The 27,937-nt window shown below is 51.3% G+C and overlaps 1 protein-coding gene across 4 annotated transcripts; it reads right to left on the bottom strand.

The window, feature by feature from the left end:
• Window positions 1-554: 554 nt before the first annotated feature.
• ZNF629 (zinc finger protein 629) lies at window positions 555-27,937 on the bottom strand. Of its 4 annotated transcripts, none has more exons than XM_041748449.1 (3): window positions 27,602-27,937; window positions 6,599-6,706; window positions 555-6,443 (listed from the first exon to the last, which is right to left on the bottom strand). In XM_041748449.1, the coding sequence occupies exons 1-3, from the start codon at window positions 27,771-27,773 to the stop codon at window positions 3,910-3,912; spliced, it is 2,814 nt and encodes a 937-aa protein (XP_041604383.1). In that variant the 5' UTR covers window positions 27,774-27,937; the 3' UTR covers window positions 555-3,909. The 4 variants fall into 4 exon arrangements, with proteins under 4 accessions (XP_041604383.1, XP_041604385.1, XP_041604384.1 ...); XM_041748451.1 differs by lacking the exon at window positions 27,602-27,937 and adding an exon at window positions 10,719-11,244; XM_041748450.1 differs by lacking the exon at window positions 27,602-27,937 and adding an exon at window positions 9,214-9,409.

Here is a 27,937-nt window from a genome sequence, read left to right as displayed (position 1 = left end):
TACAGTGAGGGCTCATGGGCTACATCCTGACAGTGAGATCTCCACTCGTCTCCTTGGGGTCTAGGAGGCTCTGGTCCACAGGAGGGCTGACTAGGCCCCAGGTGAACCAGGGAAGGTGCCACCAGCTTCTGGAATTAGATCTTCAGAGCTTTCCCTTGTGGCCATCTGGGAAGAGTGCAGTGGTTGTGGTCAGAGAGGCCTCCCCTGGGGCTGCATGGCTGGACTAGAGCCAGCCGGGGCCAGGGTCACCAGGCAGCCACCCAGCAGTTGGCATGTCATGCTGGTGGCAAAGCCAGGCACCAACAAGACCTGCTTGGCTCTGCCACCATCTCAGCACATTTCTCCCCCTTTCTCCCAAGGACATGGATTTAAAAAAATCCATAAACCCTCAGGCCTACCCGCAAACACTGTTTGGGGAGCTGAGGGCATCTGAGCAAAGGGTGCAGGTGCCTGGGCCGGGCTGAACTTTTGAGGTTACACACACAGCCTGGCTCTGGGGAGGACAGGCTCCTTTAGCTTGCTCCAGGCTTGAAAGAGAAGACAGAAAACACCTGGGAAATCTTATTCCCTTTATTCTCTTCAACTAATCAACATGACCACCAGTGACACAACACTGTTATTGACACACAACACTCAAAAGTGGGGCCTCTCTTCACTCCATGGGGACAGGTCAGGTTGAGTGGGGCTTCCCTCATGGGGGCAAAGGAGTCTGGGGGCCCCCAGCTTGGGAGCGGTATCATGGAATTCCACCTCTTGGTTGTGATGGTTTCAAGTTTCCCCACCATTCAGGATTCATGCCCAGTTCTGCCGTGTTCCCACGTGACCTCCATAGCCAAAGAAGTTTCAAGTTGCACCCTAAGCTCAGATCAGCGTCTACTCTCCCCTCTGCTTTCACCAATGACTCTGTGACCCCGTCTGTTGGGCTCCTCCACCAGGGCACTTCTGAAGTCAGGCCTGCATGGAGCTGGACAAGAGGGTTTGGCTACACTGTGCCTTCTGGACGAAGTTCTGGTGGGCATGCACCGGCCGTCCCCTGGGCTTTTGCCTAATCTGGTCAGAGGGACTCTGGCCACTGCCACCTCCCCAAGCCAGCTCCCTGCTTAGTTCCTCCCAAGATGTAGCTAGCTCTGGGAGGGAAGCACCTGGGTAAAGAAGTTTGGGGAGGTGGGCCAGAGAGAACAGGTCATGACCCAAAGGTCTCCGATTCTGACCCTTTCCTGCTACGAAACCCCAGATCCCAACTTATCATGTCCACATCATCCATTCAGTACTGGAGCCAAGACCGCTGGCCCTCACCCGTCCCTACAACATGCGAGCATCCTACTACATATGCTACACCCTAGTCCTCAGTAGGCCTACGGTTGGCCTTTGACCACACTGACACTTCCCCCACCCCCGCCCTGGACTGGCCTCCAAGCCCCAAAGGCTGCTCTCCAGTCTTCTGAAGACAGATTCCTCAGACCTGTTTCCGGGGGGAGCTGTTTCTAGCTTTACAAGGGGGTCTGTCTCTACAACTGAAGTTTCTTCCTACTACCATCTTAGAAAAAAATCTGCTTTGACTTGGAGGATTGTCTCCTGTTCCTCAGTCTCATGGGACACCCCCCTCTGTTGACACTTCTGTCAGTAGAGATTTGGCAGGCAGGCTCCTTCTCCCCTCTCAGTAGTGCTTCCTGACCTGGCACTTGGGTGGGGTGGGGTTTATGCAGAGGTGACAAGGGTCTCCCCACAATCATCCAAGGCCTGCCTTTTCCTTCTCCCCAGCAGGCCTTGGGTTTTTCCTCTTACAGTGTTCTAGATTTTGATCCTTTGAATTTAAGGTCATCCCTTTGGGGGGCAGGAGAGATGAAGGGTGAAGGGCTTTCACCTGTTGATCTTTTAGGTAATGGAATTAGAGGTTTCTTCCACAGCTCTGAGGAATCCGGGCCACCCTCTCCAGGGATGCGACTTCCGAAGGGCCCCCTCACCTGGCATCTCAGTTCTCTGACTCCTGGGCCACAGTGCACAACTGGTGCCAGCATCAGGTCAGGGGGCACTTCCTTTGGGCCCAGCGCCAGACGGAGTTCTCTCCTTCTTTAAGGGCCTCCAGGGTTAGGGGTGGGGTTCTTTTTACAGATGTTGCACGAGTTTCCACTCAACCATTTCCTAGGGCAGCAGCCTCTCTCCCCTCCTGCCACACACACCCGGTCACGTGAGCGGGTTTGGCTGGGTTAATGAAAGAGTGTGACGGTGTGGTGTACGAGGACAGGAGATGGGCCTGGCAGGGGTGTGGGTTTCTCATCTTTTCATTTCCCTCTGGCGGTTTCTGGCTAGGGAGGAGAGGAGCCACAGGGGTGGGATCTGTCCCCTCCTAAGGCCACGATCGGGCTGGGTCGTCACCACCTCAGAGAGCTCCGAGTACCAGGGTGAGGAAGGTGGTCAGGCCTCCATATGCTGTTCAGGGACCCATGCCCCAGTCTGCGGGGGTGCCTGGACACCCACCACTATGTGCTGGCTGGCTCATCCCGCCAGCAGCCTTGCTAACAGCTCAGATCAAGAGTGAGGTTTAAAAGCAGGTTGCTGGCTACTCAGAGTGCTCTATTCTGTCGACTTGCTGTCCCTCGTTGCCACAGAGAACCCACACGTGGCTCTCGTTGACTTGGAGAAGTCTAGGGAGTATTTAACCACACACAGGCCTGGAGTCTCTGAAGGGCTTTATTCTTTGGAGGTCGACTAGCAGCAGTTCCCCTCTCCACTGAGGACAGAATTCAAGGAAGTGAGCTGCCACGGCAGCAAGACTGGTGGCAGTTGGGTTTCAGGAGACACCTCCTGACAGTGAGACCTGAGAATGAGCAGGAGGGCCCCTCCATCCCTGGAGCGTCTTGGAGTGGAAGTCCCCAGTCCTGCCTGGGTGCAGGGAAGGAGCCCTGGCGGCCTGAGCTGGGATCTGCTTGCACTTGCAGCTTAACAAGCTCCCGGAAACAGGGAGGAACAGGGCAGCCCCAAGAGTTTGCTGGGTTCCTTCCAGACGTGGCTTCACCTTGGTTCACGTTCCTCAAAGCACTCTAACAGAAATCCCTCCCTGCCCCCTAATTTTTTTGTGGTGGTTTCCCAATATTCTTTAAAGTTTCTCTGCACCCCAAACTTCAGCCTTTAAAAAGGCTCGACATCACTTTTTTTTTTTCCTTCCCCATTTTTGGGTTCTTCCTGATAAGGAATTCCATGGGCCTCTTCCTCTAAAACACAATCACCTAAGATCAGCCTCATCCCCCAAAGAACCCCCAGGGCAGCAAGCTGAACTTTCTCTTCCTAGTTCCCTGGGTCATTTCTTCTCTGTGGGCCTGGGGGCTCCTTATCACTTATTTTTCTCCTCTCCCCACACTAGTCCCCAAGCATTTTCCTCAGTATCATTGTCCAAGGTTTCTGGGAGAGAGGCTCCCTCCATACTCCAGGGGGAGAGAACACTGTGGAACAAGTTCATGGGAGGCTCTACTACACCTTCCAAAGGTCACTCCTCTTGAGTCAATGCCATTGGATTCCCTGCACTTCCATGACCCTATAGTTTCACAAGGATTTTGATACAGTTTTATAGGGCTGTCTAGAGACGTATTGGGACCTCTTCCTACAATTAATAGGGTTTTTATCCACTATGGTTTATAGGGTTTTTCTGCTACAGACTTAAGGGCTTTTTTTTTTCCTACATATTTATAGGGTTTCTAACCCAACAGTTTTTCTCTACTGCCTTATAAGTGGTTCCCACCAACAATTTTATAGGGTTTTTCATCACTGATGTAAAAGCACTATTTTTACCCAGGGTTCTTTATCCTCCACTTCTCTACAACCTGATAGGGTTTTCTTCCTTTCCCCACATGATTTTTGGGGAGATCCAGTGTTCCTCTCGGGAGAGAGAGGCCCCTGGTCTCCAGACCCATTTCACAAGGTGACCCCTGGGTGGCAGCTCCTATGGAGGAGGAGGGCTGCGACTTCTGTGAATCCATCTCCACACTCAGGGCACAAATAGGGCTTTTCTTCCAAGAGGGTCTTGGGGTTTTCCCCATCCCCATGGCTGCTGCTCCCCGTGGGGTTGGGGGCCTCTCCCTCACCTTCCTGGCTTGTAGACAGAGTGGCTGGCTCTGGAGGGGGGTCCTCAGGTGTGGGGGACTTTTCCTGGGTGTGGGTCTCCTGGTGCCGGGACAGCGCCAGGCGATCAAGAAAGGAGGCCCCACAATCTGAGCAGCTGTAGGGCCTGGCCCCCAGGGGGCTCCTGAGGTGCTCCAGGAGGACAGAAGAGCTCTTCCCCAGCTCCGGACTCTTCTGAGTTTTCCCACCCGCATGGACTTTCTGGTGCAGCAGCAGCTCGGAGCTGAGGGCAAAGCTTTTTTTGCATTCAGGGCATTTAAAGGGCTTTCCGCTCAGAAAGGGACTGGGCCCTGCCCCCTCCCCTAGACCAATCCTATAATCGGGGAAGAGAAAGGGCTTTTCGTTGCCGTGGGTGAGCTGATGTTGGAGGAGCACGGCGCGATCCAGAAAACTTTCTCCACAGTGGGAACAAATGTAGGATTTGGAGGAGAGGAGGCCCAGCCTTTGGCTGAAGCTCTCCTGTCCCTCCGGCGTTTTAAAGGGCTGTCCCGGAGGTTCAGCTCTGCCCTCCGCAGCACCTGGGTAGGAATTCCCTCCGAAAGGGAGCCTGGGGGGGCGGAACTGAGGCGCCTTGGGGGCTGGGTGTGCAATGAGGCCATCTGAATTTTTGTAGGGGTTTTCTCCAATATGGATCCGCTGATGCTGCATGAAGATACCCTCGTCATTGAAGCCCTTTCCGCAGACAAGACACTTGTGGGGTTTGGCTCCAGGGGGTGGCGTCAGCAGGGTGGGGTCACCCAGCCCCAGCAGGGTGTCACCCTGAGCTCTCCGGGCTGGTGTCTTGCCCCTTTCGTGGACCACCCGATGCTGCTCCAGCTCGTGTGCCTCCAGGAAGGCCTTTCCACAGTCGGAGCATACAAACAAGTTCTCATCCATGTGGGTGCGCACGTGGGTGATGAGGTTGGAGCTCTGGCTGAAGCTCTTGCCGCACTCAGGGCACTTGTAGGGCTTCTCGCCTGTGTGGGTGCGTCGGTGCTGGATGAGGTGGGAGCTCCGGATGAAGCTCTTGCCGCAGTCGGAGCACTTGTAGGGCTTCTCGCCCGTGTGGATGCGCTGGTGGCGGATGAGTGTGGAGCTCATGATGAAGCTCTTGCCGCAGTCGGCACAGATGTAGGGCCGTTCGCCGCGGTGGATGCGCTGGTGGTTGATGAGGTTGGAGCTGACGCTGAAGCTCTTGCCGCACTCGGGGCACTTGTAGGGCCGCTCCCCTGTGTGCGTGCGCTGGTGCCGCAGCAGCGTGGCGCTCAGCGTGAAGGTCTTGCCGCACACCGGGCACTTGAAGGGGTCCTCTCGCAGGTGAGTCCGCTGGTGCTTGATGAGGGTGGAGCTGTGGCCAAAGCTCTTGCCGCACTCCAGGCACTCGTAGGGCTTCTCACCGGTGTGCGTGCGCTGGTGCTGGGTCAGCTCGGAGCTCTGGATGAAGCTCTTGCCGCACTCGGTGCAGCGGTACGGCTTCTCGCCCGCGTGGATCTTCTGGTGCTTGAGGAGGTTGTGGTTCTGGCCGAAGCGCTTGCCGCACTCGGGACACTTGTAGGGCTTCTCACCTGTGTGCGTGGCCTGGTGCTGAATGAGGTCCGAGCTGCGGTAGAAGGCCCGCCGGCACTCACCACACTTGTACGGCTTCTCCCCGGTGTGTGACCGCTGGTGCTTGATGAGATTGGTGCTCTGGGTGAAGGCCTTCTCGCACTCCGTGCACTTGTAGGGCTTCTCGCCCGTGTGCGTGCGCTGGTGCTGCACCAGGTTGGAGCTCCAGCTGAAGCACTTGCCGCAGTCGGGGCACTTATAGGGCTTCTCGCCTGTGTGCGTGCGCTGGTGCTGCACCAGGTGCGAGCTCTGCGTGAAGCTCTTGCCACACTCCGAGCAGGTGTTGGGCCGCTCGCCTGTGTGGATGCGCTGGTGCCGCAGCAACTTGGACCACTGGCTGAAGCTCTTGCCACACTCGTTGCAGATGTAGGGCTTCTCAGCTCCAGAGGGGCGGCCCTGCACCAGCTCCCGCAGGCTGGGCTCGTTCGCCGGGACCACTGGGGGGCTGTTCCATGTGGTCAGAGTCCCCCACTGCCAGCTGGCCTCACAGGCCTTGGTCCAGTCAGATGGGGTGGGGACTACCTCTGGGGTGGGGGGATCCAGAGGGGTCTGGTGGTCCAAGGGGCTGGGGTGATCCAGTGGGGTTGGGGGGTCCTGAGGACCTGAGGAATCCTGGGAGGATCTCTCCAAAGGCATCTCTGATGGGTCCTTAAATTCTGGACTCTGAGCTGGATCTCCCAAGATGATCTCCTCCCCAGAACTTTCCTGCTGAGGGCTCTCCTCTTCATTTCCACTCTCGGTACCTATAGAGAGAAAGGGAGTCTCGAGCCCCTATCTCCTTTCAGAACACGGGGTTGGGTTTTGCTTCCCTCCCCTGGGTATCCCCCAGAATCTGGGCCCCACCCTGCACTGGGGCCACTGTCTTATCAGGACTGCAGTCCCTTCTGGTGCCCCTCACCTCTATGAGCATCGCTGGGGCTCTGTTCAGGACCCTGAAGACCTGAGCTCCACAGCACCGTGTCAGGCTCCATCCCAGAGCTCCGGACTGCCCGGTGTTCCAGGGACCCTAGTGGGAGGGGCAGGGGAGAAGACAGGAACACACAATGGCAGCGGATCTGCTTTTCTTTACTTCCAAGCTGGCTGGCCCGGGCACTAGTGCTCATCCTGTGAACTTCATTCAGTTCCCCACCTCCCCATTTCTCTGGGCCTGAATTCTCACCCTGCCCCCCACCCCCCCCTGCAGGCCTGATTCGGCTCCAAATCTTAAGATCACAACTAAGCCAGTAGGTGAATTTAAGAGTGTAATTACAAGCTCATCAGTCATAACCCTTTAAACCCAGACTGGGGGCTAGAGAAGTATCTGACACCCACAGGGGAAGGAAGCGCTCACCCCAGCCCTCTGATGCCCAGAGGCTGGGAAACCTGTTATTTCGCTAATCAGAGGAAGCTCATTAACACTTTAATTTTCCTCCTTAATGGGGCTGCTAATTGGGACCAATAAACTTGCCTTATGAGCCCAGAGAACTGACAGTGCCTGGAAAACTTGAAGGGTTAAAAAAAAAAAAAAAAAAAAAAAAGCAAGAAAGCAATCAGATTTCCCTGAGGGGAAAGGGCCTCTGAAAAGGACTGGGGCCTTTTTCCTTTATCCAAGCACAGAAAGGTCAAGCCAGAGTTGTGGTGGTGATGGGGGGAGCAGTTTGAAGCCATCGGGGGCTTCTGCAGGGATGACCTTGAGAAGAAAATGGGAAGGAGAAGGGGAAAGTGGGTGGAGGCCACCCAGCTGTTGATTCGGTTGCCCATGCTATCCTTATCTCTCCTGATCCTCCCCACAGACCTGCAAGAGGATCCAGGAGGCAGCTTGTCCATTTTACAGATCAGGAAATCAACACTCAGAGATTTCTCCAAGGTCACATACTGGTAAGTGTGGCAGGTCTAAGACCAGAAATGCAAGGTTCTGGGTCTGGCTTGCCCTGGCCTCTGCGAGGAAGATGACCTTGGGAGTCACATGAAACTCCTAAATGTGGGCTGCTGGCAGGAGACAGCTGAGGAGGAAAGCTTGGACACAACCTAAAAGTCATGATATGGAGAAATGCCCAGGACCACCAGCTTTCCTTGGCTTACTGCATCCAGTGACGATGTCCTGCAGTCTGGGTGGAAGCCCCCCATTAACACTCCCATCCCAGCACCCCTTCTTCTACTTTGTTTGTTCTGTTGTTGTTGTATCCTGTGCCTAGGACGGTGCCTGATACATAAGAGGTACTTCATAAATTTTGTTGAACGAATGAAGGGGAATGAGTGAGAGCCCCCTTGTTCCTGAAAAACCTGTCTGCTCTAATGCCTTTTAGGTCATTTTGCACAGGGGTTGGTGCCAAAGAAACAGGAGTTCGGAGTGGCCTTCTGGTAAAACCTAGCTTAGCTATCGCTCCAGAAAGGGTGACAGGATTCCAAGTTGAGGGAATAAGGCCGCCAGAGCTAAATTCTAGGTTCCCACAATGTTTAGGTTTTAACAGAGCCCCTGGGGAGGGTCCAGGCTCTGAGTGGCTGTGTGGGATGGGCACTGTGTATGGGGTCAGTGGTGCAAGACATGGCAAAGACAAGGAGGCAGCTGGGAGGCAACCAAAGTGAAAGCAGGGGCAGGCTGAACCCTGCCAAATAGCGGTAGGAGATATAGGTGTTGGATTTGGGGAAGTAAATTAATTTCTTCACCTCCGCAGCTCCTTAAGCCACGAAATGCCCCTGCCCCCCATCTGTAAGTGTCTTTGGAGGGTGGGAGCTGGGAGCGGGGCCTCTGCCCAGCTGGGGGCTGCCTCTTCTGAAGAGGCCTGCTGTGCCTGCCCAGGACAGGTAAGCGCCTCTGAAGCCTCATCGTCCTCATCGTCTGGAGAAATTCAAGCTCAGCGCTCCCGAGCGGAAGGGAAAGGGTTAAAGCCCAGGCCGCCATGGAGCAGAAAAGTGGGAACACCTAGGGAGGCGGGGAGGCGGGGAGGCGCTCCGGGAGCCCACCCAGGCGCAGGCCCCGGGCACCGGCCTTGCACCCCGGCCGGCCTCACCGCGGAGGGCAGGGGAAGGGCGGGAGGAGGAGGCTGCCTCGCACAGAGGTGCGGAGAGCCGCCCAGGGTGACCCTGACGCGAAGGCGGCTGCGGGAAGGCAGCCGCCCTGGCCCGGCCCCCGCGCCCAACGCCCGCACCAGCTCGGCGCGGACCCCCGGACCGCTGCTCGGACGGCTCCCCGCGACCCTCTTCCGGCTCGGGGGCCGGAGCCCGGCATCCTGGCCTCCCACGGCCCGCGGGGCCCGCGGGATTCCGGCGCTCGCTGCGCCCCGGCCCGCCGGCGGCCCAATTCCCTCTTCCCAGAATGCTCACGCCCTCCTCCCCTCCCCCACGGCCAGACCCTCGCGCTCTTCCCAGAATCCTCGGCCCCTCGCGGCCCCGGCCCGGCCCCCACCCCACCGGCGCCCGGGGCGGGGAGGGGGCGCAGGCCCGCGCGCCCCCGCCTCCCGCGCCCCATTGTTCCCGGCGGCCGTCCCGGGCCCTCCGGGCCACCCCCCAGGAACCCAGGCGTCCCCAACTCACGGCTCTGGGGTCTGGGGAAGGCCGGAAGGCAGAATCCAGCCCCAGGGGACTTAACCCCTTGAATGCCCTGACTCGGGGGGCGGGCTGGACGCCGAGGACTCTGGGGTCCTTCTCAAGGGGTGATCCCAGGCTGAGGACCCGGGGACCAGTTCAGGGTGACTGGGACGGAGCAGGAAGTGACCCCAGCTTCCCGGGCCCCTCTAGCCTGGAGTCAGAGCATCAGCTCTATGGGATTTAACCCTTTGCCTCCCGCAGCCTGGGAAAAAAAGAGGACGGGGAGCAGAGAGGTGGCCGAGACGACGCCCCTCTCTCTGTCTCCAGCGGGAGCGGGGCCTCCGGGGGAACCCAGATGCTAGTGGGGGGGTCTCTGGATTGCTGGTCACTATCCATCTCAGAGGGGCTCTACCGGCCACTCCCGGAAAGCCCCATTTCCGATTTGGTGGCTGCTGGTCCCCCCGGGGCCTGCCTTTGTTGGGACTCAGACCCAGGGTTGGGGCTCAGATGCCTGGGTTGTAGGGTGGGAGCACGACAGGTGCCGACAGGGAACAGCCTACAGACTAGAAATGGCTTAAATGGAGTAGTAAGTCCAGGCAACTGGAGTTTGGGCTGAGGGGACAAGCCCAGCTGGGAGGGATTTGCAGCCTGCCTTGCCTCTTTCCTGTTAGCCCCCTCAGAGCTGCCGTGGTGGCTGGAGGGAAGTTGGGTGGGGTGTGTGTGGGGGGGTGTCCCTGCCCTGGGGGGGGCCTTTCCCAGCCACTCAGGGGCACCTGGCTCAGAGCAGGAGAAACCTTTCAAATCCCAAGGCCCAGGTGACCTAGGCTCCCAATTTTTATAGCCTTTATCTCATCCCTCTCCACCACAATCTGAGACCATCCCCATTTTACAGGAGGGGAAACTGAGCTGTGAGAAGTGAGGTAACTCACTTAAAGGCCAGGTCGTTACTGCCATTGCCCATATTTGTCTGGTGAAGCCCGGGCAGTGGGGCAGTGCGGGGAGCACGGTGGTGGAGAGATCTCCGAGGGGAACAGGAATTGGGCTTTCTATCCTTAAGATCTCAAGAAGTTTGACAGTGTGGAAGCTATAGACACAGGAGAGTCACAGGAGAAAGTGAACGGGGCTAGCTGTCCAGGGACGCGAGGGAGCAAGCCGAGGAACAAACCGTGTGTCACACATTGCTGAAGAAGATGCGGTCCCTCTGGGCTACATCTGGGGTGCAGAGTGTGGTCACCAGGAGAAGAGGGGCCCCGGGTCCTGCGTCTGCTCGCTTCTCAGCGCTGTCTTCTTCACCCACCTTCCCGTCCAGGCACATGCCCCTCTTATCTCTGGCTCCCTCACCTGCGATTCCTTACTCTCACCTCAGGGCCTTGGCCCTTCCTGGCCTCCCCTTCTCTGCTCTGTTTCTCACAGCACAGCAGGCAGCAAACCCCCTGACAGAACGTTTGCGAGACGGCAAACTCGTCTGTGTGCACCTGTGCCTCCCTCACACGCATACGCACACCGCACACCTTCACGTCAGCACCACCAAGGGAGGGGCTTGGTCTCTTGGCTTCCCTGCTGTCTCCCCAGCTCCTGGAACAGTGCCCAGCATGTAGTAGGTGCTCAGTTCACTCAACACATGGGATGAAGTCATTCTCCTGCCTCCTCCATCCATTTCTGGATCAGCCCCTAGGCGGGACAGATGTGGCCAAGTCAGGTAAAACTGGGCTCTGGCTTCATAATCACATTCATAGTTCAGACAACTCCCCGCCCCACCGCCCCCCCGTCATTCTGAGAGACAGGTGAGGCAGACTGGGGATCGGGATCTTAGTGGTGGATCTGGCCCTCGCTACTGAACCACTGCAAAAGCCTGACCTGGCCTGGGGGCAGTAAGTCTGGGGGGCGGAGAGGAAAGCTGCACCTGGAGGCTCCCAGATTTTGATTTGGCCTACAACCTTCCTGGTGTGTGTGCATGTTTAACTGAATGAATCGCCACCTTTAAAAATCAGTACGTTTGGGGCACCTGGGTGGCCCAGTGGCTGAGTGTATGCCTTCGGCCCAGGTCCAGATCCTGGGGTCCTGGGATCAAGTCCCCCCAGTAGGGAGCCTGCTTCTCCCTCTGCCTTTGTCTCTGTTTCTCTCTCTCTTGTGTCTCTCGTGAATAAATAAAATCTTAAAAAGAAACACATTAGGGCAGCCCTGGTGCCTCAGCGGTTTAGCGCCGCCTTCAGCCCAGAGCGTGATCTTGGAGACCCGGGATTGAGTCCCGCATCGGGCTCCCTGCATGGAGCCTGCTTCTCCCTCTGCCTGTGTCTCTGCCTAGCTCTCTCTCATAAACAAAATTAAAAAAAAAAAAAAAATTAGTATGTTTCACATGCAAGTCCAGATTTCCCACTTCTTTGGAAAATCCAAAGATGTGGCAACAAGACCCAAATGTGCACATGGGAGCCACTGGCTGAGCAGTAGCTTCCTTCCTTACAAGGCCACTGGCTTTCCAGTGTGTCAGTCCCTGTCACTCCTATTGTGTCTCCAACCCTGAGGCTGAGAGGTGGTTTCAGTATATCCCTGATCTTCCACTGTTGATGCTCCAACACCCACTTCATGGTAGGTGCTGATTCTGTGCCCCTTGGTGTGCTCCCCAGGTTCAGAGTGGTAAGTATGAGGATGATGTCTTCTGAGTAGTTACATTTATTGAGTACTTACTATGTGCCAGATGCTATTCCAAGGGCTCTATGAACCTTCACAATAATTTGTGAAACCAATATTATTCTGACAATAGAGTAAGTCCCTGGTACACAGCTAACAAGTGACAGAGCTGGATTCAGATCCAGGCACACTGACATTAGAACCACATGGCTACTAACCACAACTCTCAGAATGGTTCATGTGTGTCTGGGACCAGAGTGTGAGCCGCTCAGCCTCGCCATCCTCTCCCTCACCTTACTCCAGGAGCTGGAGAGAGGAATCAGTTGGCAAGGGTGTTCAGGCCAAGCCATTCTCCAGCAACAGTTTGCTTGTCCTGCTCCTAGGGAAGCAAAGGGTGCACTGACTGTAGGTGACAGTATGCTGTCCTGTCACCTACAGTCAGCTGGGACGCTAGACAGAAAGGAGACCCTCCTGGCAGAGTACACCTGGAAGAATGAGGACTGTTCTCCCTTTGGCTTTCCCGGGTAGACCACCGCCATGCTCTTCTCGGCCACAGCTTGGCAGCCTTCCACGTGGCCCCTTAGCCATGTGGGCCCTTGTGTTCTGAGCCCAGGGTTGTGTGAAAGTGGTGAGGTCCTGTAGGTGGACCCTGTCCGGACCCTGCTCTGTCCTCACTGCTCAGTGTGGTGGTCTTGGGCAACTCACTTTGCCTCTTGGAGATTTGGGTGCATCTTTGAAAAGGGGATGAGGTTTGGTTCCCAAAGGGACAGGAGGGTTAAATGAGATACTAGAATTCAGAGTCAGCCAGGGTGCCTCATTCTCTCTCATCAGAGTGCACGGCCCCCGGCCCACTGGGCAGGAGAGCCAAGAGCCTGGAAAGTGTGTCCTGAGAGAGACGGGGAGTGCATAACTTCAGAGGATCTGGGGCCGTGACCTGAGACTCCAATCCTCTGCTCTATGGAAGGGCCATTCTTAGGCAGGATGCAAGAGCTGAGGAGCTGCCACCTGAGAAGCCTGCTTCTGACCCCACCCTTCTCACTGGGACAGCTGCCAGGCAGGGGACCTCTAGCCAGTGCCACCAGGACCAGATGGGCCTTCTTTCCTGGAGATGTGCATGCCCACAGGGTGTATTAGGGGCTGCTTCTTGGGAATGTGGTCCTCAACTGTAGAACAAGAGCAGGGTCCCAGGACTGGGAGATCCTGTCTGCCTCTAGAGTCCAGGATCGGGTCACTCCTCTGCTCAAGAACCTTCAGTTGGGATCCCTGGGTGGCGCAGCGGTTTGGCGCCTGCCTTTGGCCCAGGGCGCGATCCTGGAGACCCGGGATCGAATCCCACATCGGGCTCCCAGTGCATGGAGCCTGCTTCTCCCTCTGCCTGGGTCTCTGCCTCTCTCTCTCTATGTGACTATTATAAATTAAAAAAAAAACTAAAAAAAAAAAAACCTTCAGTGGCTCCCTAAGACTTCTCACATCGAGTCCTACCCTCCTGGTGCCTTCTAACCACCATGTCCCTAAGGCTCAGAGCCACATCCTTCCTTTACATTCTCTTCCTCAGACATTTCCTATTCGATGTGGTCAGTTCCAAAAACCCTTCCATGTCAGCTGCTAACCTTGTCCCTGACCTTGAGGCCTTGTTCTTTCTGTCCATTTGCCTAACAGACCTGTCCATGTCACGGTCATCCAGATTCACCAGCTTCATTGCTCTCCGTGATACCTAGTCATCCTGCTCCCCAAGGCCTGAGCGGCCCTCCTCTGTACCCTGTTCATTAGAAAGTCCTCAGGCCTATGGCACTTTGCTGAGTCTGCCCACCTCTTCTGTTGCCCTGCCCCAGGCCATTGTCATGCCCTGGTTCTCATCCCTGAATGATCACAGTAACTTTCTGACAGGTTCTCCTGCCTCCAGCTCCCTTGGCTTCTTCCCACCCATCTGGTCCCCCAAGGTTCTTCCAAAAAAGCACCAGTGTGTTCACCCTCAGAATGCCTCCTTCAGTCCTTATCATCAGTAGAGAAGGTTTTTGTTTTGTTTTTTAATTTTGGAAATTAAGAACTTTTATAATTTTATATCTTAACAATAACTTTGATTAAGCTATAGAAAGTCACATAATTGGGTGAATAATACATATTTATATATTATGTAAATGTAGGCATGGTATAATTTAAAAATAAGGTATAATTAAGGTATAATTTAAAAATAAATATGGGGCACCTGGCTGGCTCAGTCAGTAAAACATGCAACTCTTGATCTCAGGGTCATGAGTTCAAGCCCCACGTTGGGCATGGAGCCTACTTAAAATTTTTTTTTTAATAAATAAAACATTAAAGTAAATAAGATATATGTATATTGTTTGTTACTAAGTATTTTCATGAAGGTGTGAACTGAAGTAGCTCTGTCATCACGTGTCTGGGCCTCAGTCACCTCATCTGCAAAATGACACTTCAGATCAAATGTTCTCAATGGTAAGAGTCTGACCATATGGAAAACTTTTGTGTATTCTTGACTATTTGGAGAGGATACATAAGTGCCTGGAAAGGACAGTGACTTCTGGGGAGGAGGCCTGAGGATCTGGGATAGGAGGAAGGCTTAACTTTGGATTCTTTGATTTTGTTTGATGATCTCCAATTTGTAGAAGTCACTTTTTAAATGGTAAATGTTGGGACGCCTGGGTGGCTCAGCAGTTGAGCAGTTGAGCAGTTGAGCGGCTGCCTTCGGCTCAGGGCATGATCCCAGGGTCGTGGGATAAGGTCCTGCATCCAGCTCCCCTCAGGGAGCCTGCTTCTCTCTTTGCCTATGTTTCTGCCTTGTCTCTGTGTCTCTCATGAATAAATGAATAAAATCTAAAAAAAAAAAAAGTAAATAAATGGTAAATGTTTACAGTATAATGCTGGACTGGAGATCATGGGTTAAAATAACACATTGATTTCTTTTTCAGGTTTGTTCTGATCCAAGTCACATTAAATTAAATTCAACTGATTTCCTACCCATATGTGACGCGTGGACTAACCTTCAAGAGAGGTCCCCATTCCCCCTGGAACAGATGCTCTACTGCAGCCTAAGCATGGGAAAGGAGATTGAAGACAGATGGAAGAGAGGATTATATTGTCACACACGGTTACAATACTTAAAAAAAAAATCGGTAAGCTCCCAAACACTTGAAGCCTGATTCTACCCTTGGCACACCCCAAGGACCCTAGACTTGTGGCTGGAGAAGTCTCAATGCCAGAGCACCTGGTCCTGTTTGAAACCAACCAGCCTTTTCCCTCCTCTGCTCAGTGCCCTCGCACCCCCCAGTAATCCCCATTGTCATGCAATGTATGTCCCAGGCTCCACCCCAACCCTCCCCCAACACAGGATGGTCCTGCTTCTGGGGCCTTTCATCAAGCACTGACTCCCTTGGCCTCTTCTAGAAGGCCTCTCCTTCTCCCCTCCACACAGACAAGTCTTGTCTGTCTTCAGAGTCCTGTTCAAATGCCAGCCAACCTAAGTCTGGGCCCTGGTATTCACCCTCATTGATTGTTTTATAACGTATGATTTCACTCACATTAAGGCATTTGTTTCTCTTGGTAGAGGCAGTTATCCTCACCTTTTTATTCATGAGGGAACAGGACATCAGACAGGCAACATGTTCCAGTCACAGAGCATCCATGAGAACTTGGGATCCATAGGTCTTGGATTTTCTGACTGCGAGTCTGAGACTTCCCTCCTTCAGAATCCAGCTAAATTCTTCCTCTTCTCTCCTAAACTACATCGTCTCCTAGAGAACCATCCTCAGCTTTTGTCACAAACTGACTGCAGGGATTCCTATGTTTTACTAGCCAACTTGGCCACATCTGGGTACCCTGTATGGTGTTGATATTTTTCTTCAGTTCAGTGTGTTTGTCTTCACTGAAAGAAACATATCTGAGAAGGAAACTCAATGTCAGTGTGATAAATAGAAAATTGCTTGTTGGGCAGCCCGGGTGGCTCAGCGGTTTAGTGGCCCAGGACCTGATCCTGGAGACCCAGGATCAAGTCCCACGTCAGGCTCCCTGCATGGAGCCTGCTTCTCCCTCTGCCTGTGTCTCTGCCTCTCTCTGTGTGTGTCTCATGAATAAATAAATAAAATTAAAAAAAAAAAAAAAAGAAAATTGCTTGTTACTGGGGAGCCTGGGTGGCCCAGTTAGAAGAGCATCCAACTCTTGATTGTGGGGTTGTGAATTTGAGCCCCACATTGGGTGTAGAGATTACTTAAATAAATGAGACTTTAAAAAAAAAAGAAAATTGCTAATTATAAGTGTAAAAATAAATACAAGGCAAAAGTAATACCAAATGGTTCAAAGACCTAACACTATAGAATTTTTAGAAGAAAACTTAGGGGTTAATCTTCATGATCTTGGATTTGTCATTGGCTTCTTAGATATGATACCAAAAATACAAGCAACAAAAGAAAAAATAGGTAAATGGGACTGAATCAAATTTAAAAATTTTGTACATCGAAGGAAAGTATCAAGCTGGTGAAGACACCACAGAATGGGAGAGGAAATGTTAACAAACCATGTGTCGGGTAAGGGACTAGTATCCAGCATGTATAAAAAACTGTAGGGGCACCTGGATGGCTCAGTCGGTTAAGGGTCTGACTCTTGTTTTCGGCTCAGGTCATGATCTCACTGAGTGTGGAGCCTGCTTGAGATTCTCTCCCTCTCCCTCTGCCCCTCGAAAGAAAGAAAGAAAGAAAGAAAGAAAGAAAGAAAGAAAGAAAGAAAGAAACAAAAAGAGAAAGAAAAAGAGAGAAAGAAAAAGAGAGAAAAGGGATCCCTGGGTGGCGCAGCGGTTTGGCGCCTGCCTTTGGCCCAGGGTGCGATCCTGGAGACCCGGGATTGAATCCCACGTTGGGCTCCCGGTGCATGGAGCCTGCTTCTCCCTCTGCCTGTGTCTCTGCCTCTCTCTCTCTCTGTGTGTGAGTATCATAAATAAATAAAAATTAAAAAAAAGAAAAAGAAAGAAGAAAGAAAAAAAAAGAAGAAAGAAAGAAAGAAAGAAAGAAAGAAAGAAAGAAAGAAAGAAAGAAAGAAAGAGGGATCCCTGGGTGGTGCAGCGGTTCAGCGCCTGCCTTTGGCCCAGGGCGCGATCCTGGAGACCAAGGATTGAATCCCACATCGGGCTCCCGGTGCATGGAGCCTGCTTCTCCCTCTGCCTGTGTCTCTGCCTCTCTCTCTCTCTCTCTCTCTGTGACTATCATAAATAAATAATAATAAAAAAAATTAAAAAAAAAGATGAGAAATGTTTAAAAAAAGAAAGAAAGAAAGAAAGAACTATAAAAACTCAACAATAAAGTCAACTCAATTAAAACATGGGCAAAGAGCTAGGACATTTCTCCAGAGAAGATCTACAGATGGCCAACAAACACATGAAAAGATGCTTAACATCATTGGCCATGAGGAACATGCAAATCAAAACCCCAGTGAGATCCCTCTTCGCGCCCACAGGGACAGTTATAATAATACTTTCTAAAAACCTGAGAGTAACCAGTGTTGGTAAGGATGTGGAGAAATTGCAACCCTCATACATTGCTAGTGGGAATGTAAAATGGTGCAGCCACTGGAAAACAACTGGGTGATTCCTCAAAAAATTTCCTAATTTCCTAAACATAGGACCTACCTATGACAGAGCAATACCAGGTCTGTACCCAGGAGAAATGAAAACGTATGTCTACGCAAAAACTTGTACACAGATGCTCAATAGCAGCACTATTCGTAATAGCCAAAAAGTGGAAACAACCCAAATGTCCATCAAGGTATGAATATATGAACAAAAAGTGGTGTGTATCCATACAATGGAATATCATTAAGCCATAAAAAGGAATAAATTGCTGCTATGTGCTACAACATGGATGAACCTTGAAAACTTTGTTAAGTGCAATGTAATAGATATACAGGGGCTGCCTATTTTATGATTCTGTTTATATGAAGTATCCAGAACAGGTGAATCCAGAGAGACACAAAGCAGATGAATGGTTGCCAGGGGCTGGGGAGAGGTAGGAATGGGGAGTGGTGGCTTAAAGGGTACAAGACTTCCTTTGAGGTGATGGAGTGTTCTGGAACTAGATAGACATGATGACTATAGATAAATGTATGAGATGTCACTGAATTGTATACTTCAAAATGATTGAAATTATGAATGTTATGTGAATTTTACAATTAAAAATTCAGTTAGAGGTGCCTGGGAGATTCAGTTGGTTAAGCATCTGCCTTTGGCTCAGGTTATGATCTCAGGGTCCTGGGATCGAGCCCCACATCAGGCTCCCCGCTTAGGGAGGAGTCTGCTTCTCCCTCTGCCCCTTCCCCTGCTCATGCTCTCTCCCTCAGATAATAAAATCTTTTTTATTTATTTTTTTAAATTTTATTTATTTATTCATCACACACACACACACACACACACACACACACACACACACACACACACAGGCGGTCTGTGCCTCTGTGACAGACCGCAGCGGGAGAAGCAGGCTCCATGCAGGGAGCCCGACGTAGGACTCGATCCCAGGTCTCCAGGACCACACCCAGGACTGAAGGTGGTGCAAAGCCACTGAGCCACCTGGGCTGCCCTAAAATCTTTTTTAAAATTCAATATTAAATTATGTTAATAAGTGCCATCAATATATTGTTGCACAATTAGGGGAAGGCTCTGATGAAGGGGCTCATTTTGTGTGTATGTGAGAAAGAGTGACAGAGACAGAGGCACAGTGGGAGTTAGGAGGTGATAAAAGCCTCGCACCAACCTGAGACCCTGCCCTGGGTGGAATCAAAGGGTTCTCCTGGAAAGGAGAACAGGAAGGACCACCTTTCTCCTGGTGCTGTCTCAACCCACTGGCAGAGACACCTGATGCCACCTGGGCACACCTTGCCTGCCATGTGGATGCCGGTACAGGTTATGTCACCGGCTCCGGGGACAGATACCATGGCATTTCCACCTAGACTTAATCCACCAGCTGAAGGCCACATTGCGGGGGCTGCCTGCCCAGAGACGGGATCTTTCTGCAGTTTGTCTGTCCTGAGGGGGCACCTTTCTGTAAAGCACTGAAAGACACCACAGATTGGCAGTGGTCCTCTGTCGTGAGACAGCTGGCAGTGTAAGGGTAGGAACTGGAAAGCTGCCAGACTTTGTTTCAATTCTTGTTTCTGTCACATTCAGCTGTGAGACCTTGTTCTAATTACTGGACCTTCTCTGAATCTCCGTTTTTTTGTCTGTAAAATAGGGAAATAACCCTTCCAGAGTGTGAAGACTGAGTGAGGTGTGTGCACATACTGACCGTTAATTTTTTTCCTGGTAGTTACCTTCAGCTTTCATCTTTGGCTTTTTTTTTTTTTTTTTTGCGCTAGAAAAATAACTAATGAAAATATTAAAAAGTGAAATTACTAAAAAAGTGAAATTACTCATTTTTCATCGCCTATTTCAACTATTTTTGCCTTTTGTTGTATTTCTTTCTAAGCTTTTTTTTTTTTTAAACTTAGTTATAGGTTGTTTTTGCTCCTTGTCTTCACGGCCATAACTTTAATGGCCATCTACACAATTCCTTCTATGTACACCATATTTTGTTCAATCATTTCCATGTTGTTGAATATTTACAGTCTCCTGTTTTTGTTCTAATAAAACTTCAGTCAACATCTCTGAGGATATATATCTCTGAAATTTTGTCTGTTTTCTTAAAAGACATTCCTAGCAATACAAATATTGGGTCAAATCTACGAGAATTTCCCTGGCTTTGGTGATGCATAACCTTATAATCTGTTGTGACTCTAAATGCAGAATATGGGGCAGCCCAGGTGGCTCAGCGGTTTAGCGCCGCTTTCAGCCCAGAGCCTAATCCTGGAGACCGGGTATCAAGTCCCGTGTCAGGCTCCCTGCGTGGCGGCGCCTGCTTCTCCCTCTGCCTGTGTCTCTGCCTCTCTCTGCGTCTCTCGTGAATAAATAAATAAAACCTTAAAAAATATAAAATAAATGCCGAATACTCAGTCTCTGTCTTGCCTAAAGGATGTGAGGAGAGATTTGATTACATGCCTTGCTGAAGTCCATCTAAGTGAAATCTAGAACATTTCCTTGGTTTGTGAACCTAGTAAGTAACCTTATAACCATGAAAAATCATTCCTACTTCCTAGGGTTAAAGGCACTGTCACATGCCCGCTCAGACCAGGGTCCAGCACAAGTGAGCACTCGACCCGCCATTCCTTTTTCTTGTTCTCACCTTGTAAAGTGTGTGAGAGTACTCTGGGACTACAGGTCTCTATGGCCTTCTAGTGATCTCTGCTTTCCTTACCAGGCTCTGAGGATTTGACTTCTGTAAAGTTATTATCACCTGATTAATGGCTTCTGATTGCTAAGAGGTTTTGTTTTGCTTTGTAGACTTGTTCATTTCCAAATACAGGTCCATAAGGAGAACTATGAAGTCAGGGATGTGCAGCCTTTCTCTAATATATACGACAGTATAGATATTAAAAAGATATTAAATCAGATATTAAAAAGCCACCCTTAAAAAAAAAAAAAAAAAAAGGGATCCCTGGGTGGCGCAGCGGTTTGGCGCCTGCCTTTGGCCCAGGGCGCGATCCTGGAGACCCGGGATCGAGTCCCGCGTCGGGCTCCCGGTGCATGGAGCCTGCTTCTCTGCCTCTCTGCCTGTGTCTCTGCCTCTCTCTCTCTCTCCCTGTGACTATCATAAATAAATAAATAAAATAAATTTAAAAAAAAAAAATAAAAAGCCACCTTTAAGTGGGTACCATAAAGGAGATGAGGGAGTCTGGCAGTTGTGCTTGTTTCTTTATTTATACCTTGCTTGGTTTCAAAAAAGGACCCGAGGCATTTACAGAGCCACATATCCAAGGACAGGTGCCTGGCATCTAGTAAGACCCACAGTTGCTCAGCATCGGCAATTATCACTGACTATAGTAGTAGTGATAAAGGGTCATTAACAAGAGAAAAACAAAAACAAAAAACAAACCCAAAACCAGAAAAGGCAGAGGGAAAATAAAGGGGGAAATGATAACATGATAGTCAGAGAGAGAGAGAGAGGCGGAGACACAGGCAGAGGGAGAAGCAGGCTCCATGCACCGGGAGCCCGACGTGGGACTCAATCCCGGGTCTCCAGGATCGCGCCCTGGGCCAAAGGCAGGCGCCAAACTGCTGCGCCACCCAGGGATCCCTGTTGATAGAATTCCTAAAAGTGAGTTACACATTTGCTGAGCTTTCCAGAGGCCCAAGCAGAAGTTGGTTAGGTAATTCATGTGAGGTTCGGGAGAAAGTTCTGTCAGTCCTCATCAAAATGACATTTTGTAATTCAGAGGACCATGTCTTCAACCCTATCCCCTAATTATCCCCTGCTTTTAAAGCCACTGTTACAAATCACACACCCCGGCCTTAAGCAACCCCAATAAGGGGATTAGCTACAACATATGTCCTTTGGCTCTAGGGGGTTGGTAGATACACATATTTCCTCCTTGCCAGCTCCAGGAGCCATTCACAAAGAATAGAACAGGGTGGCCCTTGAGATATACACTGGCAAGAAGATGGCTTTGTTTTCCTTTTTTTTATTATTATTATTTATGATAGTCATACAGAGAGAGAGAGAGAGAGAGGCAGAGACACAAGCAGGCTCCATGCACCAGGAGCCTGACGTGGGATTCGATCCCGGGTCTCCAGGATCGCACCCTGGGCCAAAGGCAGGCGCCAAACCGCTGCGCCACCCAGGGATCCCTGGCTTTGTTTTCCATTGTATGGGGATGATATGTGGAGTGTCTGCTGTTTGGTTTTTCACCCTTGAGATCCGACCACCTGGAAAGCCTGCCTTTCACAGGGGCAATCAAGCTGTGCTTGTGTCCAGCTGTTCTGTCTCCAGATCATCTCCCTGAGAAATCAGGGGTCTAGGGCCTATAATCCCAGAGGGCTTGGATTTGACCTTCTTCCTTTCATTTTAGCTAACATCTTTTGTACCAAGCATTTGACATGAATTATTTTAGTTTTACCATAACTCTGGCAGGTAGCTATTGCTGCCCCTTTTTTACACTGACACAATAAAATTTCAGAGATATACGAAGTGCCTTCCCCAAGGTTACCCTGCTAGTAAGAGCTGTGATTTAATGCAGTCCTGTAGGATTCGAGATTCTTATTCTTCCCTGCACCAGGCCATCTTGTGAATCATCTATCTGACGGTCTGATTTAGGAGTCCAACTGAGTTAAACATCACGTTTTCTGACCTTTGGCTTGTGTTATTAATATCCTTCCCTTGTTTTGAAAACTGGTAGGTACTTCATTGGTCTGTTTCCAGATTTTGTATCTCTTCTCCAATGAGTCAGGTGTCAATTGCTCATTGGCGATTTTTCTCATTTTACTTCTCCAAGTCAGCTCAGGAGATGAGGATTGAGTCAAAGATTAATGCTCTTTAAAATTTTTTATACCTCTAATATCTAACTATTTCCTCTTACCAGTGTTTGTTATAAAAAAAATCTCAGGGGTGCCTGGGTGGCTCAGTCAGTTAAGCAAATGCCTTTGCTCAGGTCATGATCCCAGGATCCTGGGATTGAGCCTTGCCTGCATCAGGGCCCTGCTCACTGGGGAGTATGCTTCTCCTTCTGCCCCTCCCCCAGCTCATGCTTTCATTCTCTCTCTCTCTCTCTCTGAAATAAATAAATAATTTTTTAAAACCCCAAGAAATCTCATAATAAAAAAAACAACCCATAAAACACTATTTTTAACCTAAGAGGTTTGCAAATATAGTTTGCTTATAGACTATGTGGAGAATCAGGCACTCTCAAACATTAGTAGAGAGTAGACATCTGCACTGCCTCTTTTGGGGGAAGGAAAATTTGGCAACACTGATCAAAATTTAAAATGTACACACCCTTTGACCCAACAACTCCACTTCTAGAGCCTACAGGCATGGTGGCACGTGCACACAAAGATGTCTTCACAGTGCTATTCAGCAAAATGTTGCTTCTATAGCAAAAGACTGAACATAATCTACATGTCCACTAACAGGGAAGTCAACTGAATAAATTATGGCATATCCATATACCAGAATACTCAGCAGCTGTGAAAATAGGAAGCAGCCATGTACAGACCAACACGAGACAGTCTCCAAAATACGCTGTTATGTGAAAGAAGCAAGGGGAAAAGCAAGTGACTGCAGTGCGTTATCATATTTGTGTTTTTCTAAAAGGAGACACTTGCATATACATAGACTATCTTTAGAAAGACACACAAGAAATCAGTCACAGTGCTCAGGAGATGAGGACGGGGGCCCGGGACAGGCAGAGGCAGGAGGGCAGCCCATTTTTGCTTTTTTGCCTTTGTATATTATGTGAATTTTCCCCCCTAAATATAAAAAGAATTGAAAAGGAAAAATGTAGGGGCGGCTGGGTGGCTCAGATGGTGAGGCATCTGCCTTTGGCTCAGGTCATGATCTCAGGGTCCTGGGATCAAGCCCCACATCAGGCTCCTTGCCCAGGAAGGGAGCCCACTTCTCCCTCTGCCTTTCCTGCTGCTCCCTTTGCTGCACACACACTCTCTCTCTGTCAAATAAATAAAATTTAAAAAAAGGAAATTTAAAAAAGTAACCTTATTAGAAAACCTCTATCCTGTGTTGTAAGGGCATGATTTTTCTCGCTGAAGAAAGTGAATATGGCCCAGACCAGGGAGGCGCCGGACTCTTCATAGCACCCTTGGGTATGTGACATGAGATACCCAGAGCCCTGTTCTGACTAAACCACTAACTTGTGGAGTGACCCTGGGAAAACCTCACACTTCCCTGGTATTAGGGTGCAGAGGACAAAATGGACAATGTCCTGCCCTCCAAAAGCTTAAACTAGGTAGAGGGAGTGGCATGGCCAAGGGTGTGGAGGTGAGAAAGTCTCTGGTTCTTCATCTCTCAGGGTCACCCACCCCTGGCCCTCACAGTTCTCATGCTGGGACTCTCCCCAGCTGCCTTCCTGCAAGACTATCAAGGTACTAAATCTCTAGCGAACGAAAGGCATGGACAGCCTGACCATGTCCTCCAGGCTCCATGAACCCTAATGAAAGGCTATTAGTACTAAACACTGGAGCCCAGCGGAAACTGCCCAGAAGGACCCCGAGAAGCAGGGAGAAATGGCAGGCCGGACTGGTCCCTGAGGTTCCCACAGGTTGTGTCAAAGGTTGGACTGCTTGGTAATCATTTTTGCACATGAAAACAGGAATTTACTTTATCCTTAAAAAATAAGGGTGCCTGGGGGCGCATGGGTTGCTCAGTTGGTTGAGCATCCAACTTTTGGTTTCTTCCCAGGTGGTGATCTCAAGATCAGGAAATCCAGCCCCTCATGGGCCTCTGCACTCAGAGTGGAGTCTGCTTGAGGCTCTCTGTCTCCCTCTCCCTCTGCTCTTCCCCCTGCGTGCTCTGTCTAAAATCAATCAATCAATCAATCAATCATTAAAAAAAAATAGGGGTGCCTGGCTGGCTCAGTCAGAAGAGCATGTGACTCTTGATCTCCAGGTGGTGAGTTCCAGCCCCAAGTTGAGTGTAGATATTGTTAAAATAATAATAATAATAATAATAATAATAATAATAATAATAAACTTTAAAATATATATTTCCTCAGTGCCTTTCTCTCTTTGGATGTCTGCAACTTGCTTCTTTTGAAGGTCACAGCATACTTGTCTTTAAGCAAGGAGAGCATCCTTGCTGGGGCAGCGCCTTCATTACTGAGATCAGCCTGGTTGGGAACTGGGTGGTTTTGCACAGCCTCCTCAGCTCTGGATTAGCGGGGCATCTGGGTCTGACAGCACTATTGCTTTCGGTTCAGAATTTCCAGAAAAGGTTTCCAAAATCAGAGCTGCAGTGTGGAGGAGAAGAAAAACCATGTGCCCTGCAGTCAGAGGGCCTTGAGTTCAAACCCTACCCCCACATCCCCTCAGTTCCTAACTCCCTCCATAACATGGGAATACTAATACTGGCTTCACAGACCTGCCCTAGGGCTGTAGAGACAGGGGTGTCAGGAAGCCAGCACAAAGAAGGCCCTCCATAAATACCAGCTTTTATCATGTCCATCACGTTCTTCATTCTCATGCCACAACACTGACCCTCGCGCACCTGCCTTTTTCCGAAGGGCGCAGTAAAAATCGTAGCAATGACGACTAGCATTTACTAGCACTGATTAAGCGACAGACCCTCTTCTAAGTCCTTTACGCGTTCACTGAATCCTTACAGCCGCCTTTGCGGTAGATACGGGGATTTCACAGATCGGCCCGCAGAGGCTCAGAGAGGTTCAATAACCTGCCCGAGGCGGCCCAGCACCTCAACCGAGCAGGCCCCCGAGCCCAGCAAGTCGGGCGCTGTCCTTTAGATAAGGGCACGTTCGGGAACCGAACGGTTGCGCAGGGAGAACACAAGTCAACTCAGCCCTTGGCGGGGCCGAAGGGGTTATTCCCACTGAGACGCCGGCGCCCGGGGCTGCTAGAGAGGCCGTGCCAGGGGCGGGAGGAGCGCGCACTTCCGGCCGCCGCCGGACTCGGGGCGCCCCGGGGCCGGCTCGCAGATCGGGGCGCGCGGGGCGGCTTCGGGGCGCAGAGGGCGGGGCCCCCGGGGCTCCAGAGCGGGAGCGCGGAGCGCGGAGGTGTCGGATCGTGGCCGCCCGGCGGCTCCTGGCCTCTCCCCGCAGGCAGGCGGGCGGGCGGTCCCCCCTCCCCGGGACCCCGACCCTCCCCCCCGCGGGACCCCGACCCCGCCCCCCCGGGACCCCGACCCTCCGGGAGCCCCGGCTCCGAGAGCGCCTGCGCCTTCCGCCCCCTCCCCGGTGCCGGCCCGTCCGCCTCCCCCTTGGTCCCCACAGCCGCCCGAGAAGCCGGTGGGTGGCTTCACCCCCACCTTATGGGCGACTCGCTCATACCGCCTGTTCCGTAAAGAGGGAGCCGCTTGCTGGGCCGGAGCGGAGCAGACCCGGGCTGCGTGGCGCCGGGCGGGCCCTGGCGCTCCTGAACCCTCGGGACCGTGGGTCCGGCTTCTGGAACCTCTGCAGGCCCCCACCCGACCTGGCGGGCCCTGCCCTTTGGGGTGAGAGAGGCTCGCTCAGTTTTGCTCCCGCGGCCCCCCGGCTTCCCGCATCCTCCCGTGCCTGGTACACTTCACCTTTCTCTTGTCCGCTCTGTTTTGCTCATCCCGCTGCCACCCTCTTTCAACCGCATTGCCACAAACCTGTCTGACTGCAGTGACCTTCAACTCTGACTGCTTCCTCGCTATTTCACATGCCCCTGTACACCTCACCGGTCCCCAAACCTCTGTATCAAGTCACACGCCTGTTCAAAGAAGGTTTTTGGTAAAAACTGAAGCTGTTAATGAGCTCAAGTCAAAACTCTTTAGCACAGCATTCGAGGGCACATAAAACTTAGCTTCACCCAATCTTCCTAACCTGATCTCTCTCTTGGTTCCCTGAGGAGAAGTTACAGACTGGTAGCTACAATTTGAAAGTGTGTTTCAACTGGTGGGCAATTTCTTTGGAAAATCAGAGTTGATATTTACTTTAGATTTGAGAGGTTCATTTCAAAAACAGTAAGAGCCAGATTTCTAGCTTTTGATGCATCAGTAGAGCTGGAAACGGTGTGCTCATGTTCTTACACTAAGGAACGGGTTCAAGTGAGAAGTGGGTGTCCCCCTGAGGAAGACTGCGTCCCCTGGTTCGCCCTCTACTCCCAAGTCTTCCCTGTCTCAGAGCTTGGGGATCAGCTGGCATGCTTGCACTGATGTTTTCCCCCTAAGAGAAGCAGGTTTGGGTTCCTGTGTCTCTATCAAAAGTGCACAAATGGAAGGTAAACCAAGAGGCATTCAGGTGTAAAGACCCCAGAGGATAAGCAGTCAGCCTCCACGCAGGTCCTATTCTTTCCTGTGTCCCATAGCCATTTAAATTCCCTACTCGGGCAGCCCCGGTGGCACAGCGGTTTGGCGCGCCTGCAGCCCGCGGTGTGATCCTGGGCATCCAGGATCAAGTCCCACGTCGGGCTCCCTGAATGGAGCCTGCTTCTCCCTCTGCCTGTGTCTCTGCCTCTTTCTCTCTGTGCCTCTCATGAATAAATAAATAAAAATCTTAAAAAAAAAAAAATTTCCTACTCAGGCCCTAAAGGAATCCCTCACATACAGCCAGATTAATGGCCTCACAGACTCTCAAATGAACCTGAGGACTATATCTTTGCACCATCTCTAGTGAGTCAGCTCTATTCTGCAAGGTCCTTGGCTAGATCTCCTACTGTGGGAAAGCTTCCCTGCCAGCCAGCCTCCCAACCAACTCCATCCATCCATCTTGTCATGATTTCTGGAGACCAAGCTCTGAGTTAGCTGGGTCATGACCAAACCACCACCACCTCCCTCCTGTGGATTTCTATGACTGTGACTCAATCAGAATCTTATACAATCTTGCATCCATGGTAGGTGATCGATAAATACTTATCAGCTGGGTAAGTGGCATAGTCATGCCCATCATAGTCCCCTAGTTAGGTGGTAAGATCTTTGAGGGAGGGGTCCTAATTGTATCCATCTTTGCACTGCCCTAGTGACTAACACACTGCCTGGCACGTAGTGGGCGTTTGGAAATATCCAAGGGGGGAAAAAAAAGGAAATATCCAAAGAAACATGTGCCATAAGGAGATGCCCCAGACAAGCAATAGATACCGAGATTCAGTCCAGTCCTGTGGCTGGAAGCAGCACCCCCTCTCCCCTAACCCTGAGGGATGCAGGGGAATGGAAAGCCAGCCCCAGAGAATAGAGAACAGAGGGCTTACTCAGTCCTGACAGCCAGGAGCACTTCACAGACCCCTCGACCTGGAGGCTCTGCTCAGGATTCAGCTGAAGCTGTGTCCAGGACCCAGCTGTATCCATGTGACCTTGTGAGTGAAATCCAACCCGATTCTGATTCTGAATTCCAAGCTCTAGAATAACAACAATGGTTAGCATGTACTGAGGGACTCTGAGCCAAGCACTGCCAAGTGCTTCATACCCATGGCCTCCTTCCAGCCCTACAACGCTGCGAAGTCAATGCTGTGAGTATCTCTTCTTTGCAGATGACAAGGCTGAGTCTCCAATAGAGAGCTCCGTGCCTAAGGCCACATAGTAACGGG

The sequence above is a fragment of the Vulpes lagopus genome, chromosome 3, assembly GCF_018345385.1.
Source record: "Vulpes lagopus strain Blue_001 chromosome 3, ASM1834538v1, whole genome shotgun sequence".
In the NCBI taxonomy this organism is placed as follows: domain Eukaryota; kingdom Metazoa; phylum Chordata; class Mammalia; order Carnivora; family Canidae; genus Vulpes; species Vulpes lagopus.
The sequence above is the reverse complement of the archived record's forward strand: the minus strand, read 5'-3'. Positions and strand labels throughout refer to the sequence as shown.

Bases quoted from the DNA above. Each gene is read 5' to 3' on its own strand.
- ZNF629 (XM_041748449.1), bottom strand. From the start codon at position 27,773: ATGCTAACCATTGTTGTTATTCTAGAGCTTGGAATTCAGAATCAGAAT. The intron at 6,707-27,601 runs GTAAGCCCTCTG...CCCTCCCACTAG, and splicing joins CTCCTGGCTGTCAGGACTGA to GGTCCCTGGAACACCGGGCA. The intron at 6,444-6,598 runs GTGAGGGGCACC...TTCTCTCTATAG, and splicing joins CCCCAGCGATGCTCATAGAG to GTACCGAGAGTGGAAATGAA.